The following is a 19,735-nucleotide window of genomic DNA, read 5'->3' as shown; positions in this document are numbered from 1 at the left end:
ACACACATTCATTAAACACAAAACATAGAACATAATTTATAGACAAAATTGCAAATATTCATGGAATACAAAGAGAGTTCTCAAATATGGTATATTTAATCATAAAATCAAGTTAAATATATTTATTAATCTCAAATGTTTTTCATTTCCATATTGTAAAAATTTAATAAAACGTTCTTCTAGTTTTTGACATCTGAAGCATGTTATTTTATCATGGTTACCTGACTCTGCAATGGTGCACCAAAATTTCTTATCCCTGTGCAAGTGAAACTCAGTAAGCCTTGACCAAGATTTATCCCCTCTCACTACATCCCCAGACCTCTTGTAAACACCCTTAAATCTTCAGTTTCTATGAGGCTGATTAGTTTTGATCACATATATTTGTGTGATCATTTGGTGTTTTGCACTCTTTGGGTGGCTTATTCCACTTAAGACAAAGAACTCCAAGTCTTTTGTGTTACTTCAAATACCAGAATTCCAGTATTTTTCATAGTTTTGTTGTATCACACTATGTTTATGTACTGTATTTTTTTCATTCATTAGCTAATGGTTACTTAGCATCTTTCCAATTTGTGGGTCATGGTAGTAGGGCTTTCTTGCCAACACAGTGTGGATGTCTCTTCAACATTTTCTTTGCTTTTACATGGGTGCCCACTCATAGTAGACTTACGAGATCACAGTATTCCATTATATTTGCACTTAATGAATAAATTTTGCATGATTATCACATGTACTCACTCATAAGTGGTTTTTAAACACAAAGCAAAGAAAACCAGGCTACAAATAACAATCTCAGAAACGTTAGACAACAATGAGGATACTAAGAAACTTACATAGATCTAGTCTACATGGGAATAGAAAAAGATGATATTCTCTGAGTAAATTAGGAGCATGGGAACCTTGGGGGAGGGTTGAATGGAGGAGGAGAGAGGCAGGGAGGGGAGCAGAGAAAATGTAGAGCTCAATAAAAACCAATAAAATAAATAAATTTTGTATTATTTGCCATGAAATAATATTAGCATTATTGCCAGTAACTTTCTTTTTGTTTTTGCTGCCTTTGTTAAGTATTTAAGATAATACAATCCTTGTTTAGTTGAGGGTTAACCACTGTCACTTAGACTTGAAACTGCCCAATATTTTGATTACATTGCTTAAGTAATTGTTGGGGACAAAATGTACTCAAATCATTCACAGAACAGTCAAGTGTGACTTTTATGTATGTCTAGGAAAATGACATTATGTTACTTTGCAGGTGCCTATGTGCTCCAGGTTAAGGCCACAGATGCGGATGACCCCACCTATGGAAACAGTGCCAGAGTCGTTTACAGCATTCTTCAGGGCCAACCTTATTTCTCTATTGATCCCAAGACAGGTAATGTTTTAATTTGGCACAATATATCACCACTCACTCAGAGAATTCAACTTTAATTAAATTTTAGAATCAAATATTGCCTATTTCAGTATAGTCATATAAAATCAGTGAGCCATCATTTGAAAAAAGAGATACTAACTTATATGACTGCTGGAGGTATATTTTCCTTTACTGAGTAAATACTTAAATATTTCCCGAGCTTTGTGTAAATATAAATGTTTGCATGTCTATGTAAGAGGTCCAAACTTGTTAGCTAGGAGTTATTTACCTTTTTAAAAATAAATCTCATCTCTAATCTTTTATTCATTAGTCTAAAATCATATTTTCATGTCAGATTTCGAGGTTGTGTTCAATTTTATTGTTTAACCATGACTCAGAAGCCTCTGTACTTTCCTGTGTTATCTGCAGAAGTAGTATAGAGGGTTGCTTTTGAGAAATACGCCGCATATGCTTGCAGTGAGGGAAACTGAGCACTTGGGAACCTTATAAACCAAAAACATTAATTCTTCTAGAAATGTTCTTTAGAGGCAGACCCATTTTTTATGTTTTCTGTTTGTTTGGTGGGTTGGTTCTATTTTGTTCTGTTTTGAACAAGTCTATATATGAATTCCAAATTTTAAAACTAGCTTTAATATACATAGCATAATAAGTGCTTGGATATATACACATGGTCAATTTTATGTTTTCTTTCTTTATTCAATCCTTCTCTCTTTTCAATTTGTGTCAAGAGAGATCAGTTCTGAGGTCTGTATAAGTAAGTCAGCATTCACAATTGAGCCAGGGCTCCAGGTTTGAATGATATGAAAGTTGCTTTTCAGACTATCTGGTAGTAAATGCTGGGTTTCATTAAGGAGACAGTTACTCTGACCAGTGAAAAAACAAGACATCACATATCACAATTAAAGAGGAACTTCAGAATAACACTTATTAAAATAATTATTAATTATAGGTTAAAAAAGATTTCAATATAAATATGGTAGCTTAGTATAATATAAAATTTTAAACAAAATAGAAGGAATACATTCAAATAAAAATAAAATATTTTCTCTTTTTTGAGATTATAATTACATTTCTCCATTCCCTTTCTCTCTCTTCAAATCTTCCCATACATTTTTCTTAATTTTTTTCAAAATCATTGCTTCCTTATTTATTAGTTATTATTTATGCATATGAAAATACATAAATTAGTATGCATTTCTAGATATAATCAACTAGTCCATATATTGTTATATTGTTACTTGAATTTATGTTATGTGACTGATCATTTGACATTGGGCAACCAAGATGTACTCTTTTTTGGGGGTAAAAATGCCTTTCTTCTACCTTTCCTCAATTTTTCCTGAAAATTGAGAACCTTTGGGCTTTTTCTTATCCACTTTGGCATTTGCATTGGTGTCACCCTTGTTCAAATGGAATATTTAAATTTATATCTTCAAGTGAATTCATTGTATTTTACATTACTTGCTTTGAACATTTCATACACATCATATAAAGTTCTTTTATCAATTCCAAATATGAAAAATCTCAAACAAGAAAAGTTTCAAAGTTTTGAAGAAATATTTTTAAGATACTGTATTTTATTTGGCATGTAGTGTGTGTGTGTGTGTGTGTGTGTGTGTGTGTGTGTGTGTGTGTGTGTGTGTTTATGCATGCTCATACCACAGTAGCATATGTATCAAAATCAGTGAAAAGTTTGTGGGAATAAGTTGGTTCTCCTCTTCCAAACTCTAATGCTCAGGGATTAAACTGAAGCCATCAGATTCGACAGCTAGTGGTTTTCTTCTCTGTCTTCTCACTTGTCCACTTTAAAAAATGTGTTAAGAAATGAATTTTAACAGAAGAAGGTCTAGAAAGGGTGACTCACTTTCAGTTGAACAGAGTGTCAGAAATTAAAAGCAAGGATACGCAATATTTAAAAGACTTTGGGCTGTGGAAATAATGATTACAATCTATTTCCCCAAGAACTAGGAGAGAAAATTGGGGAAGACATACATGAATATTGTTTGACCAGTTACTGAAGTTTTACTAGGGAAAATCACACATATTTGTAGAAAAAAAAAAAGAAAAGCTGGAGAGGTAAATGATTCAGGAAGTTCTATTGTAAATGGAAAGTTGACAAAGTTTCTCAGAAATAGAACAGTAGGTAGAATATACAGCCTAGCTATGAAGCAAACTTGTGTGAACCTTCCCTGTCTTCTCATGGAGGCCCTATTTGCTCCTTCTTCTTATAGATTTCCCTCAATGAAAACCATGACTACAAATAATAGCACTGATCTTATCAGTTGCTTAACCCCTTTTAGTCCCTGAGAAACACCCTGCAGAGACACAAAGACAAGAAGAAAGTAAACTTGGTGTGTGTAGTAGTTGGTGGAGCAAGAGAGCCCACAAACTCAGAGTTGTGATGAATTCTACAGAGTGGATGACTTACAAAAACTCAAAATATTTTTCCTGAAAAGACTGAAATCTAATAAAGAAAGAATCATTGTAGGTGAGACAGAAGGAAGCATCATCTCAATAAAAATATAGGAAAACATAAATTTTAGCACATTAAATAAGCTAAAATGATTGCTATAAAATAAAACCACATATAAAATCATATGAGCAAGTCTAAAACTCTACGTACTTTGTATGTAAGGTAGATAAATCCTAATGGATATGAAAAGTATTACTTTGCAGTAGAAAATGTATATGTTTCAGAACTACATAACTTTGTATTTATAATTTGCTATTTAGAGGTAAAGGTAAATCTCTTCTAAGCATCAGCTGCTTAATAAATTTCAGAGGCATTGATTTTCATTGGAGACAGAAGTCTTGCTGTAACAATGCCTCAGACCACTAGACAGGAAAAGAATGGGCAATGAGGCACTTCATTAAGAGAATAAAAACAAGGCCTTCATGCACAAAAACCATTAAGAAGACTTTTGTCAAATTTATCACCTTGTGGTAGATAAAAGAAAATCAAAACAAGTATAATTGCAATTTCTCAGGGAGAGTCTCCATTTGTTCCAGCAATCTAGCTCCTTTTCTGATTCAGTTTTCTGTTATTAAATAAAATACATGGAAACCAAAACTATCTAACATTTTTCATTTGAATATAGAGACCATTTAAAACAGTTATTAAGGGAGAGCTTCATAAAAACTGTTGGTGCTTATACATTTACAAAGAGATAAATATACTCATTACTTATTCAGTTGAAATGAGAATATGTAAATGATTTCTACATTAATATTTCTCTTTGATGTACATTCCTAACTCTACTTTCACAGTAGATAATAGCAAACTTTTTATATATGTATATATATGTAGGCATTAAGGTAAAATGGAGCAGCCTGTGAAATGAACCAAGAAAAAATTCACTTCTCATAAAAGTTCTCTTATTTCCCAATTATTTGCTTTAACCAAGAAGTAATTTACTTTGTGTATATTCATTTCTTTATCTTAAACAATTACTCAGTAGAATTTTAAAATAAGAAGATATGTTAATTTTTAAAATATCATTTAATTGTATATTATATTTTATAATTATGTGATAGTAAATGTTATATTTAACAGTTGGTTTAGTTTAATTTCTGTTTCTGTGACAAAATACCTGTCCAAAACCAACTGAGAGGATTTAGTCCATTACTGTGAGTAAGCCAAGATAGGCACAGAAAGAATTACACCCACATTCACAAAGAGAGAATAAATGCACATATCCTTGCTTACTTTTTGTCACCTGATGCTCAGGTAGCTTTCTTTTCTTTTATAAAATTAAAGTCATGCCATATGGAATGGACCTACCCATACTGAGCCATGTCAGTTAATGATCAAGCCAAAGCATTAGAGGCATGCCCACATGGCAGCTTATGGAAATAATTTCTGATCTAGAGTCTCTTCTTGGGTGATTTATATTGTAAGAGGATAATGAAACATGTCATCACACATGTATCATCTCAAAATAAAGAAAGAAGAACTATAGTCTGTAAAAATGCACACCAATAGTAGTACATTTAATCTATGACGTTGACATCAGGACACTGTGTCTCCATGCCCATGAAAGCAATCTTCCATTTGGAGAAATCAATGTTATTATGAATAGTTGACTCTGTTGTCTTAATGTTTCTATAAAATTCTTTTAACAGTTTTTTTTTCTGCAAACTAGTCTAATTTAAACGACTATATATTAGTGCATTGTGTCATGTGGATATATTTTTTTAAATAAACAGGTTGCACTTGAGAAGGGTTTATAATATTTCATTTCAGGATTATTTATTTAATTTAAAATACTCCTTTCATAGTATGGTAAAATATATGTAATATAAAATTTGTGATTTTTACCATGTCATGTGCAATTTATTATTAAAAGCCTTTATGTCATAACTGTCTCCAGAATTTTGATCAAGTATTTAAGATATGGTTAATATTTTTAGAAAGAAAACATATCTCTTATAATTTTTCTTTTCTGCTCATTTATTGAATTCTTCATAATCAGTAAAAAAATAACTATAGAATCTACTTAATTTCTTTCTCTACTACTTTTAGTACTTTAAATTATACAACCCTGCCCACCTCAGAATTCATAGGGAGAAACCTGATAAAGATTGCCCAGTTTACGAAGAAATTCTCAAGAAACTTGCACTTGAACGTATCCCTTACATTTAGCAACAAAGTCCCAAGACTGTGTCCAAAGTAAAACTTACTTCCGTATGATATCTCATCTTTATTTTTTATAACTTTATTTAATCTGACCTTTTGCAGTTTTATGTAAGTATAAAACAGACTTGATTGCTTTCGCCCTCTAAGCTCTGCTATCTCCTTTACCCATCATATGCCACATTCGTGTCTTTATTTTCTTTGGTGACTCAGTCAACCAGAAGCATTTTTGCTGCCATGGTTTGAAACAAGCTATTGAAACCTAGTGAACTCCATAGAAGCCAAAAACCTGAAGACAATGACTTCTGTTCCCAAGTATCTCCCAATAGCCAATAGATCAGCCAGGTGGATTATGGCAGGACCGAGTCCCACAAATATATCCCAAGTTCAACTGGCAACAATTGACTGGCAAATCCCGAATCTTATGTTGGTCCAGTGTAGGCAAGAGTGGTTGCTGGGACTCAATGATTGTAAAAGCTGTTTCATACCCTGGAGATAGTATTTCACAGATCTTCTCCTGATCTTGTGGCTCTTAAATTCTTTCTCTTCTGTCCTCTGTGGTATGGCCTTAAGTATAGAGATCATGTAATGGTTTTGCTTATAGATAAGCACTCAAGTACTGCTTGTTCTCACAATATTAAAGATCTCTGATTTACCACATTCACAATCCTTCCTTTTAAGAAGAGCTTCTCAGGCACGAAAGTAGTGTTTATTTTCAAGTATAAACATTGATATTGATATGTAACTTTAAGCTTAAAAAGGGTTAATTCCTATAAGGTCAGATACAAAAATTTCAACAAAGGTCACATCATATATACTGAGGCAATACTTCAAATATTACGAGTCCTTATAATGCTTTCTTACTTGAAATTTGTCTTGGTGCAAGTTCAGAATACAGTCTTACAAAATTCAAATATCTAAGTTAATATTGGTAAACAATAATTTCTTTCCTTAAAGACAAAGCTGGAAGTTTACCGAAACAAAGTAGTCGTTCTTTTATACATTTATCTGAATGAATAAACTGACATTACTATGTACATGCAAGTGCAAGGGAATCAATGGAAGTAAATGTATATTAAGAAGCAAAAATTGTCAAGGAAAATATTCAACCAGTAAGAGAAACACAGATATTGCATTCTTTTTGTTCTGTAACATATGTTACAATATGTTACAATATTGCAATAACAATATGTGTCCATAGAGTACAAAACAGAATACTATTTGGGTCTGGGTGGATGGAAAAAGAAAGTGCAGTTTCAGATTACAAATGGTGCCCAATGTGAGGCCCGAACCTACTACCTTAAGATTAAGAGTCTCATGCTCTACTATGTTATTAATTAATATTACTAGAGTGATATTATTGAGTTTGTTATTAAGATAAGCCTCTGTGTGTTTATTTGGGATTGAATGGCTGCAGGACCAGGCAGGACAGAACCTTCTGTCTGCATTATTTTCTTTAATTCTTCAACTTCAGATTTCAAGAGATCTCAAGAGTTCAGAACAGTGTCAGTTTTAAAAATGATGTGTGAAGGGCCTGCAGGAAAAGAGTATTCAGACTGTTCTCTCTGCTCAGGCTTGGGGAGCTGGGTTTGATAGCTATACCTACATGGAATGCCAAGTGCAGTGGTGTATGCTTGTAATCCCAAAGCTAGAAGGAAACTCCTTAGTGTTGTTGAGCTGTCAGGAATCTCTAGGTCTTTGGGAGAGAACCTGTCTCAAAAATCTATGAAAGATAACTCCTGAGAAAGCCACTCAAGTTTGCACTCTGCCTACCTCATACACAGAAATGAAGTTTCTACAAACTACTACAGAAATGACTATACACACCAATGCATGCAAACAAAAATGCACTGAATAAATTGATGAATTTGCTAAAGGAATGATGAGATACAAACATCAACAGAAGGGTCATGGAGTGTTTAATCTTGAAAGGAAAATATTTAGTGAGTGATACAGCTCTAATTGAGGACCTTTGCTGTTACGTCTTACGACTTGTATACAATTACTAAATAACAAGGGGTTAAAGAAGATAACTAATGTCACAGAGCTGTCCTCTGATTTCCAACACAAGCTTGGTCTTACACACACATATGTATATACACATACTTTTATACACATGCACACACACATAAAATACAGAAAATAAAGGAAAACTGTTTCTGTGTAAGGTGTGCATGTATCCAGAAAGTGATAGATTGACTTGTCATATAGAAAAATATAATTGCTTTTCCTAGTGAGGAAAAAGATATCAATGACTAAACTGAGTCATAGGAAGAAAGAATTTTGGTCTCATTTTCATTTGTACATATGCATGCATAAGAGTTTTATAGTTGTTCCTTGTCAACTATATTGGAAATTACTAGCAAGAAGACTTAGTGGCTAAAGGTGCATCTTATCAGGCCTACCCTAAGAAACTGAATTGGCTCTCTGGAGTCCACATGATAGAAGGAGAGGACCGGAATAGACTCTTGCAGGTATACTTTGACATTTATTCACATACACCTGCTGTGGCACATGCATTCTCACTAAAGCATTAAATATTTAATAAAATTATAGATAGGTCTCATCACAATTTGAGTTTGACAGTACTAGATGATGTGCTATATGGAAAATAGAGTAAATGATCTGTGCTTGACTGAATTACTGTTATTATTTTAGCAATTGTGTATGTGTGTGACATGAGCACATGTGTTTGTATGGGGCATATGGAGCACAGTGGGTCATGTGGTATGGCTTCTCTGATTACTCTCCACACTGTATGTGGAGGCAGGGTCTGTAAGTTGATAGAAAAGTTCTCTGAGTCAGGAGATCTGTTGAGCCTGAGTTCTGCAGATCTCCTCTTTCTCTCTGCCCTAAGTGCTAGGATTACAAGTGGTCTACCACACTCACCCGACAGTCATAAAAATACCTGGAAGCCCAAATCTATGACAAGTACAGGGCAAGCACTTTTCCACCAAGCCACCTGCACAGCACCTACTTATTATTTTTATACACATTTATTTATAATACATTATCTGATTGTAGCCATTTTTATTAAATACATTAATGACAAATGGGACATCATAAATATATTCATCTACAGTGAACCCAAAGTATAGCATTATTAATAGAAATCAGCAAGTCACTGATGATCAACCCTGGAGCATTATTTCTTAACTCTTGTTTTCTTTCCTTCTCTGTCTGTCTCTCCCACCCTCTTCTCTTTTTCCCATTTTATTTAGTATTTATTCTGCTTTGAAGTTTTCCACATTGGAATGAATAAGGTGGAGAAATGAGTGCTGTAGAGTAAAAGCTATATGCACATTGAAAATAAGACTTTTTGTATAGTGAGTTGAGTAGAAATTGTACATGATAAGTGATATGAAGAGACAGCAAATGACAAGTGTCAAAACCAGGTGTTTATTTTGAAAACGTGAACATTGTCCATCAGATAGATGCCGCATAGTGTAAGGTATGTAAGACAACACTGAGATGTGAAGTTTAAAAGTCTTAGTTTTAGAAAGATTGAAAATAGAGCATCAGAAGCCCATGCTAAAGAGAAGACAGATTGGATCAAATGGTATCAGTACCAATTCATGAATAAAGCATTAGGACCAAAAATGATGGATGTCTTTTCTGTAACTATTTCCTGCCAAGTGACAGACGAATCCTCAGATTGCAGTTCAATATGCATTAGCAAATATATAGCCGTGGGTAAGTGGATGGTAGCAAGCACAGATATATGGATGTATGCTGGGATACTGATTTGAACGCTATATACTGTATTGAGGCCTGATATTTTATTATTCATGCATGCATTTTTATCTAAGATATAACCTACTACTATTAAAGACATGTGTACTTAAAGTAAAGATTCTTCAATATCTTCATGTTACAACTCTTGGCTATTGGAATTTGATATAAAATATATAATTCAACTTCCAAATTATTCTGAAAGTCTTACTTTTTTACCATCAATAAACAAAAATATAAAATATTTCTTTCACCAGGAAACAAAAATAAAAATGACTGCTGTATGTAAATATGCATATGTGATACAAGATTTAAAACTGTAAAAAATTCATTCACCCAATTATTAATTTATTCAATCACATACTAAATGAGTTTTAAACATAAGACACTATCCTGGACACTGAATTACCTTCATGGAAGAAGTCTCAAATAACACACAATAATAATGATATCTGATGACAGCTAAGGGAGTGGGAGAAAATGAAAGTTTTCAGTTAAAATAATTAGAGAAATTATCGAAAGATAAAACCGACACATTATGTAAATAAGACATTTTATGTGTTTTAAATTAGGTGGATTTTTATTGCAAACATTAAAGAATTGAGATATTAATAGTAGTCTTTAGAATTATACACTCGATCAAGTTTAATTACCTGAATTATTCCATGTGTAAATTTAATCTAAAAGTTTTAACAATTTTTTTTGTCCCAGAGTTGACCCGAATACATAAATGTGTTGTAACTTACTTTACTTGGGGTGAGATGTCCTTGACATTTAGATACACTGTCATTTTCTTGTTTTCTTCATGACTACATTTTAAGATGTGCCTGTGGGGGGCAGGGGGAAACAGCCACATTCCAGCATTAGGGTACTTAGGTTATTTTAATTTTTGATAGAGTTTTTATTTAACGTTTCATTGATAATAAATATAAACATAACTACTCTCTTTTATTTCAGTCTAACTGAGTCAGGGGAAGCATTCTCTTTGTGGTATTGATTCTGTTATCACTTTCCCCCAAAGGTGTTATTAGGACAGCGTTGCCAAACATGGACAGAGAAGTCAAAGAGCAGTACCAGGTCCTCATTCAAGCGAAGGACATGGGAGGACAACTCGGTGGCCTCGCTGGAACAACAATTGTCAATATTACCCTTACTGATGTCAATGACAACCCACCTCGATTCCCAAAAAGTATGTCAGCTACATGTTCACCATTTTTGCAAATGTTTTGAAAAGAAATTACTTACCATGTCATATTTTTCTCTTTCATGATTTTGGTTTCCCCTCCCTTTATTCCTATCATTCCTCCCATCTGAATCCACTCTATCTCTGTCTCTCATCAGAAAACAACACAGGCTTCTAAAGGATAATAATATAATATAAAATAAAATAATAAAATATACCATGACTTATCTGTTTTTTAATAATTTCTTTTATTTTTTTAAAAGAGAAAACAAACTATCTTTTTTCATTTTACATAGCAATCCCAGTTTCCATTCCCTCTCATCCTCCCATTTCATCCCCATAACCCCCAATGCCACCCCACCCACTCCTCAGAGAAGGTACAGCATATCGCTTTGGGGAAGGTCCAAGGTTCTCCCTACTATATCTAGGGTGAGCAGGTATCCATCCAAAGAGAATGGGTTCCCAAAAAGCCAGTCCATGCAGTAGGGATAAATCTTGGTGCTGCTGCAAGTGGCCCCACAGTCTGTCCAGCCATAAAATTGTCACTCATATTCAAGGGGTCTAGATTGGTCCTATGCTGGCTGGTTCCTTCCCTATCCAGCTGGAGTTGATGAGCCCCCATTAACTCAGGTAAACTGTTTAAGAGGTGAGTGACCATGTTATATCTTAATCCCACAAAAAACTAAAAACATCTCTGAATACTATTGATATTTAGGAAGCAGGTTATTATGGATTTTAAAAAATTATGTCTTTAATTTTTAAAGAAAATCATGATTTTTGTTATTATAATATGGAAGAGGTAGTCTAATTATTCTTTATCAACATTTGGAAATGAGACATCATGGTAAAAACCTGAAAGATCAGAGAAGCAGAAAAGCCACCAGTCCTTTCCTACCTGCTCCATTTCTTCCTCATAAAGGGCCGAATCCTTCTCTGCCCTGCCTTACTACATCCTCTCCTATCTGTCCTCAGTTATCCAAAACATCTGTGGTCAATTATGGTCAACTAGTGCCTAGCTATACTCTCTGACTCCAAGCAAGTTTCATTTGTTAGAACACGATCAAAATATCACACAACAAATAGGCGGGTCTATAATGGTGTAATCGTACTTTTGTTATTAAAGTTGAAAAAAATTACATTCTAGCAACCTGCTAGTGTACTTACCATGATAGCTTGCTAACTAGAAAATTAATCTAAATGCATAAAATATGAGGCAAGATTTAACTATAAACATATGCTACCATGCTTTTTATAGTTGTCATATATGGATTTTGTGACTTATTTTTAGCAAGTGCAAGTGTTGAACCATTTGAGATGTTTAGAATCTTTCATGTTTTTTCTCTGAACATTGCTTTTATTCTGATAATATGTATTTCATTGTAGATTTGCGATAGGTGAGAATTGCTTTACTTTCTAGGAAAATGGAATGGTTCTCACCTATTACTTCTCTATAACTGTCTCCTTTAAAGATATGATGCCTCTCACACCTGCTTCACACAGGTTTCTTTGGAGTGTTACATTTAACACTAGTGGGTACTTACTCATTTTCTGATGTATTTGCAAGGATTATTTTTGTGTTCCACAGATTTATAATACTAAGGCTGGGTGGTTTCATTCATGATTTTAGAGGAAGCATGATTTAATCATTTGTAGTTCTTTTCCTAAACAGTTTTAAATAAACTGAAATACAGAATATTTTCCTCTTCATACAAGTGTGATTTGTTCCTGGGATTACCTAAGAAAATACGCACTATTGGCACTATTTCTCTATTTAGATGTTTTATTGTTTTTCTGAATTTTATAGCATCATCTTTACTTCTTTTAAAAATTGCAGTATATTTTCTTTGTGTAAATGCTTCAGTTCATGATTGATTAAAGTCTGATAGTCAAATATTAGGGAAGAAAATTAGAAACCATAACACTTTAATTTAGGCTAATTAGCTATACTTAGCCTCCATTATGTGTACATATTTCAATTGCCTTGTCATCTATGATGTTGAGGTACAAACCTTGTGACTAAAATATTTTTTATTTAAATAATTCATTAAAATTCTAATTTTATATTATGAGATATGTAGAACAAATGGTTGTTATATTATATACTATGATTCGTGAGACAAAAATGCTTTAAAGCATTTTTTTAATCTTACTCTGTTACTACAAGGAACAAAAAAGAAAAAGAGAAACATATAAAGCATTTGGTTCTGTAGTTGATAGTCTTATTTTCTAGTACTTTTCCTATCAATGCAAGGTTTTAATTATCCTTCTTTCCTTCCTTTATTTGCTCCCTTTTTCCTTTTCCCTCTCTCCAGTTACTCATTCCTTCTTTCCTTCCTTCCTTCATTTTTCTCCTTTATTCCTACCTCTGGCAAGATTTAATAGCTTCAACAAGTCAGTTTATAAATTTGTTTATAGATAAAAATTACTATTATTGACATGGCTACTATTTTTGATCTTGTGCATATAACATGCTCAATGTTCTTATTCACATGTGTGGAAAGAAAGGTTTGCAGTCAGGCCTTAATTGCCACTCTCTGTGGAAAGACACATTCTTAGTCTGCGATTCCTCAGTTTGAACAAATATTCAGACAGAGGCAGGGGCTGAGTGGCGTGAGAGTGTGGAATGTCCCTGGCTCGTGTATGCCAGGTGATGCAGGATGGCATTCTGAGTCCTGAGCTGAAGGAGAGCGGTCATGCTCTGCTCACACTTAGTGAAATCAGAATGTGAGGGAGGCAGTAGGCTTTATGGATTTCTACCCAAATTTGTTTTTATTGATCTAACAGGTACCACATAAGATTAACTATGAAGATACATCAAGGATAAATATCTGGAATTTTATGTATCTATAAGCTAGTTTAAGAACTTTTTTGCTTTTCACAACACTTAAAAAGAAACATTTTCTACACTTAAGAATACTGCATTATTTTAAAATGTAATTTTGATATTCTGTTTTCACTGAAAAGGAATTACATCGTAAATTGTTGGTCATTTTTGTCTATGGTTAAGACTCTACAAATTTTTCCCACTCTGTGCTAGCATGTCCATTGTTACTACTATTGTTTTGGTTTTAATTGTGAAGCTACCACCGGGGATGGGCTTCCAATGATTCTTTTGCCTTTGGATTATTTCCAGTTTTTTTCTGTGTTTTTCTGTGATGGGCTCTTGTTATTAAAGCTTGCCATGTGTAAGAATAAAGGAGAAGAAAAACAAGGAACAAAGCCTTCTTTTATGAGAGGTAGTAGATACCCTTTTCTGTGAGTCTAAAGATATGGGATAGGCAGGGAAAGCTAGGCTGAATGCAGGGAGAAAGAAGGGCAGAATCAGAGACAAGCCATGGAGCTGCCAGAGACAGATGCTGGGAACTATACCTGGTAAGCCACAGCCAAGAGGCGATAAACAAATTAATGAAAATGGGTTAAATTAATATAAGAGTTAGCCAATAAGAAGCTAAAACTAATGATACAAGCATGATTTACTTAATACAATTTCTGTGTAGTTATTTCGGTTTAAGCTAGCAAACAAAAAAGCAGCCCTTTTCCAACATGCTGCTAAGAGACTAGGGATATAGTTCACTTGGTTGTGTTCATATGGCATGCAAAAAAAAAGCCCTCGACAAAGGGAAAGTGGTTCAGTCCTTACAGGTGGATCCACCCTGCAGCCAAGAAAGGCTCAATGTATTCTTTTCATTTGTTTTTCGAGACAGGGTTTCTCTGTGGAACAGTGCTGACTGTCCTGAGGCTCACTTTGTTGGAATTGTTGGCATCTGTACTTTGGTCTATTATGGGCTCCCTGTCTAGGATGAGTAGATGTTTTGTCATATAACAGTCACCTACCACCAAGTAAATAAATGTTTTTAAAAAATTAAAGAGGCAGTGTGGAGGGCACCTGAAGAATGAGACCCAAGGTTATCTTCTGATTTCCATATGCACTTGCGTGCATACACAAAAATTAGAAGAAAACAGATTATATGGCTTGTAGCATAAAGATTTTAATGTAATAGATATTTATTGGAAAATAACATTACAATTTTCATTTTATTTATTAGTATGATTGTACATGCATGATCTGTGTGCATGACTGCGGCTGTTCACATAAAAAAAATAATAAAATAAAATGTAGTAAAGAGTTATCCTGGTCCAGCAGAGTGGTGGTAGATTTTTCCTAAGAACAGTGACTTGGAAATATCAGGGAAAAAGTCTAGATATCTAGCAATAGACATGACATCTCCTCTGTTGACTGGGGCTTAAGACAATTTGATCACTATTGCCACTGACATGTGAGTGTCCCTTACTGAACATGATTCATATCTTTCAACGCTGATCATAGTTATGGTTCATAGATGCTGCAGCTGGATAAAACCATTTAATTGCTTCCCTCCTTGGCAACTTACATAGTATTTCCTGGAACCATGGAATCTAGAGCACAAGAGTCTTTCACATCAGATCAAGTCTGAACCATCCAATTAAGTGCGTGTGTGTGTGTGTGAATGTGTGCGTGCATGTGTGTGTGTGTGTGTGTGTATCTGAGTCGGAGTGTGTGTGTGGGGGGTCTATACCTTAAAGGAAGTTATGATAACCACTTGTCCTGAAAATGCTACTCACAGGACCATAGATTAACATAAGGGTCAACATCAGACAGTATAAGCCTTCTTTGAAGGGTTGGTCAGGGAAGTCCAAGTTACTTCCAAAACAGTAGTATTATTTTTTATTGTTCATTTTTATTATTTATTTATTCTTCTTAACATTACATCTTAACCACAGTTTCTTCCCCCTCCACTCTACCCAGTCTCTCCTCACCTTTTCTTTTTTTTAGTTTCATTTCTCCTTGAATCAGGAAAGAGAGGGTCTCCCATTGCTGGACATGGCATAACAAATTACAATAAGACTAGGGACAAACCATCCATTTAATGCTGAATGAGGCAACCCAGGATGAGGAAAAATGTGCCAAGAGCAGAGAAGAGTCAGAAACAGCCCTTCTTCCTACTACTGTTAGGAGTCCCACAAGAACATCAAAATAACAAACATAACATATATGCAGAGGATCTATCTCAGATCCATACAGGTCCCCAGTTAGTACAGTCTCTGTGAGTCCCTATGCTACTTGGTTAATTTATTCTGTGGACCATGTTCTGAGTGTTCTGGCTCCCTCAATTCTTTCCTCCCCATCTTCTGCAGGTTTCCATGTAGTTTTTTGGCTTGGGTATCTGTATCTGTTTCCATAGTTTGCTGGATGAAGCCTCTCTGATGACAATTGGTCTAGGTACTAATCTATGAGTATGACAGAATATTATTAGGAATAATTTCATTGAATTTTTATTACCAGTCACATTTTATTCTATCCTGGGAATCATCTTGGTTGTCCAGCCTCTCATTCCTGGCCCTGTAAAGTGTAGGGCAATTTTTTACTTTTTATATTGAGGACATTATACTATGTCATTATATGGACATTCAACTTTTAAATAAAAAACAAAATGTATTGGAAAATAAAAAGCAATTTTTAATGATAGCAATGATCTTTTATCTGGAATATCGTTCAAAAAAGCAACTAGGCAGCAAATATGTCAAAATTATAAATTGAAATAACATGAATATAAGTGTTAAAGTCAAGAAAGATCCATTTCAGGTAAGTTTATCCTGAAGAATTCTTCACAGCTAATGGTATTTACTTTTTGACTACTACCGAACTATATTTTTTTAAAAAAATCTTGCTTAGGTGAAGCATAATTGAGTTTTCTATTGTCTAAATGAAATAATGAGATCATGTTGGTTAGAAGCATGATGTTGTTGGCCACTGTATGCGTAAATGCTTTTATGATGTTTTTAAGAACCTTTTTTTCTGTATTATTGTACAAATCTGAGCTAAAACAAACTGGTATATGAATATACCTCATGAATTGTAAATTATTTTTAACTTGGTATTTTAAAATAGATCAACTCTGTGAGAATTGGCTACTAATTTGATAGGCTGTGGTGCTGACTGGGGACTTACTATGTGTCATGTTCTATACAGACAGAAGTGCATGCTCCATGACCACTGGCAAATAACAAGGGCGCAGGACTTACTCAATTTTAGGAAAAAAATAGCAAGCCCTCATTATTAGAGAAAGCTTTGAGAAAATTGCCAAGAGCTTTTAATTTTTAATTTTTAATTTTTTAAATTTTTCATCATTATCCTTCTGGAAGGGAAATTTGCCATTGAAGCCTGTGTTTGTGTCAAAATCAACTCTAGATATCATGAGGAAAATATCTAAGAGAAAATTAGCAAGGCTGAATCAGAAATACAGTTAATATGTGATAAAGCACTCTACTTTATGTTACAGAAAACCTAAATGCTTTCTTTGCAAAAGGTTCTCCACCATAGTTGTGGTATATATATCTTCTACAACCATAGATAACTCTATGGAGTATCTATCCATCAATAAGATTCAAAATTAAAATGTTTTTATTGCTTTAATATCAAATGAAAATGACTATTTAATAAAAATAATATTATGAAAAGAAACCAGGTATTTTATATAATTTTATTATTTTAGTTTAAAAATGGAACAACATCTTGACTGTCTAGACATGGTGTCATTTCTAATTAAACTATAAGGCATTAGATGTAACCACAGACAAATCTATATTGTTTGTTTGTTCACAGTGGTTCTTTTGGAGACAACCTTTTATCATTTAGCTCAGGAATATTTAAAACTCATGATACTCATTTCTGAGTCTTCTAAGTTCCATACATGAGCAACTATCACATAAAAAGTTCTATTTCCCCATTCCCACTACTTTCTCGAATTTCTTACCACCACAATTGTGTTTCAACAACTGCTAATTGATCAGTTTTTAAGATTTTATATATGTGGGAAATCATGTGCTGTTTTAATTCAGATCAAGAGAGTAGTAACTTCTGACTGGAAAAGAAAGCACAAGGCATTATTGTTCCATCAAAGGAAAAGAAGCACAATTTGTGACAAAAGAGAACTGGATGTTTATGACACATTTTACTTTGTTTAGAGTAAAAAATAGTGTGTTATGATGGCTATATTTACAAAGTTTCCCTTAAACACCTTCACTTTTCTCTACAATCTGTGACAATCACATTAGTAGCTATATAGTATTTCTCAAAACATTGCATTTTATATATACATGTACAGTTTAGTTTTATGTATGTGTAAACAGATACTGCTCATTCATTTTCCACCTGCCCAGTCTCAAATAATCACACAGAAGCTATACATACTAATTGCAACACTGTTTGATCAATAATTTATGTGTATTCCTAGCTAATTCTTAATTCTTAAACTAACCAGTTTCTATTATTTTATAATTTACCATGAGGTTCATGGGGTGTTACCTCATGATTCTTGGGAAACTATATGGTGTGTGCCTCCTTTGGAAGCTACATGTCATCTATCTAACTATGCCTACTCTCTATATATATTTCTCTCTTTTTTTAATTCTTTTTTTTATAAAAAATTTCCATCTCCTCTCCTCCTCCTCTCCCTTCCCTCCCCTCCCTTCCACCCATACCCCCACTCCCTCCCTCGAGCTAGGAGGACCTTGGACTTAATATATTTCTCTTTTGATTTCCTGTCTGGCTTTACTCTGCTAAGCCATTGGCTGAAACAACCTTTTTAAATCAATGAATAAAAGCAACACATATACAGAAAAACATCCCACATCATGTATGCATGTATTTGTATAAGCATATACAAATATAGACATCTTGTTATTGATGCTGAAAAGATAGGTATTATGATATACATTTCCTCACTAAACTAACAAACAAAAATACACTATGGCAAGGAGGTAGGTGAATTTATAATGTTTAATTTATTTTTAAAAGTAAGATTATCATTGATGCTATTGTTTTTACCAATAAGAAATGCAAGTACATCTCCATCGGATAAGTAGGGAAATATTTGTATAAACTGAGCATTTGAGTGGAAATTAGCTAGCATGTCACAGAAGAATTTGAGAAGAGAATGTATTCCAAAACAAGAAGGAATATTATTAAAATCTTCAATGCATGCCAAGCATAGCATATTTAAGGGCCAGCTTGTTCTATAATTGAGCATATGGGTACAGAAAACAATTGTTTGTAGAATGCTGCAGTGCTAAAATAGGGATGGACACTTCTGTATTGATGTGTGCAATTTCAATGGACTGTTGACATATATATCAATATGTTAGAATAATGTCTTTGAGGATGTGGTATATTTTGAAGCGGAAGACAATGTTGTAGGGTAGCTGTGCAATTGCATGGCCTATAAAAGTAAACATTGAGACAAAAGAAATGCAAAAAGAAGAAGAAAAAAAATAAAGAGACGTTGGTGCACAGTAAAAGACATTGTTATCTTTCTAAACCTACATAACAGATTATCCTAGTAGAAATTATCATTTTTTCTGGTTACACAATGTGTTGGGAAAGAAATGAATAAGTGATAATGAAAATATCAAATCTGCAAGCTGTAATAGAGTCTAAGAAGCATTTCTCAGCAGCACATAGAAACCGTAAATGAAGTTCGAGGTGCAGATAAAATTAATCAGATTAATGACAAGACACTCTGCTTAATTTTTGTCCAAAGGATAATCAAAGAATAATGAAGTGATAAGAAAAGTAATAAATACAAGCGCCTCTAAATTTTAATAAGTAATTTTTATAATAGTGTCAATATTTAATCATACAAACAAAATCATTGTAACATTGACATGGATTTAATGTGGTTTATAATTCTTTATTTCCTTTTATCTCATAATTGATCAAAGTGATAAAGTAGACAAGGAAGTTTGATTACAAGTTTTATTTAGCTAAAATTAACAA

General features: G+C 33.6%; 1 protein-coding gene across 2 annotated transcripts in view; it reads left to right on the top strand.

The window, feature by feature from the left end:
* The window catches only part of Cdh12 (cadherin 12), a 240,259-nt gene that overhangs the window by 164,372 nt on the left and 56,152 nt on the right, over nucleotides 1-19,735 (top strand). For both annotated transcript variants that reach the window (XM_038322062.1, XM_038322061.1), the window contains exons 3-4: nucleotides 1,253-1,372; nucleotides 10,759-10,926. In XM_038322062.1, the coding sequence (XP_038177990.1) occupies nucleotides 1,253-1,372; nucleotides 10,759-10,926 (288 nt within the window). The remainder of the gene's footprint in view (nucleotides 1-1,252; nucleotides 1,373-10,758; nucleotides 10,927-19,735) is intronic.

This window comes from Arvicola amphibius, chromosome 3, assembly GCF_903992535.2.
Source record: "Arvicola amphibius chromosome 3, mArvAmp1.2, whole genome shotgun sequence".
In the NCBI taxonomy this organism is placed as follows: Eukaryota; Metazoa; Chordata; class Mammalia; order Rodentia; family Cricetidae; genus Arvicola; species Arvicola amphibius.
Note: the sequence above shows the minus strand (reverse complement) of the source record. Positions and strands in the feature narration are given on the sequence as shown.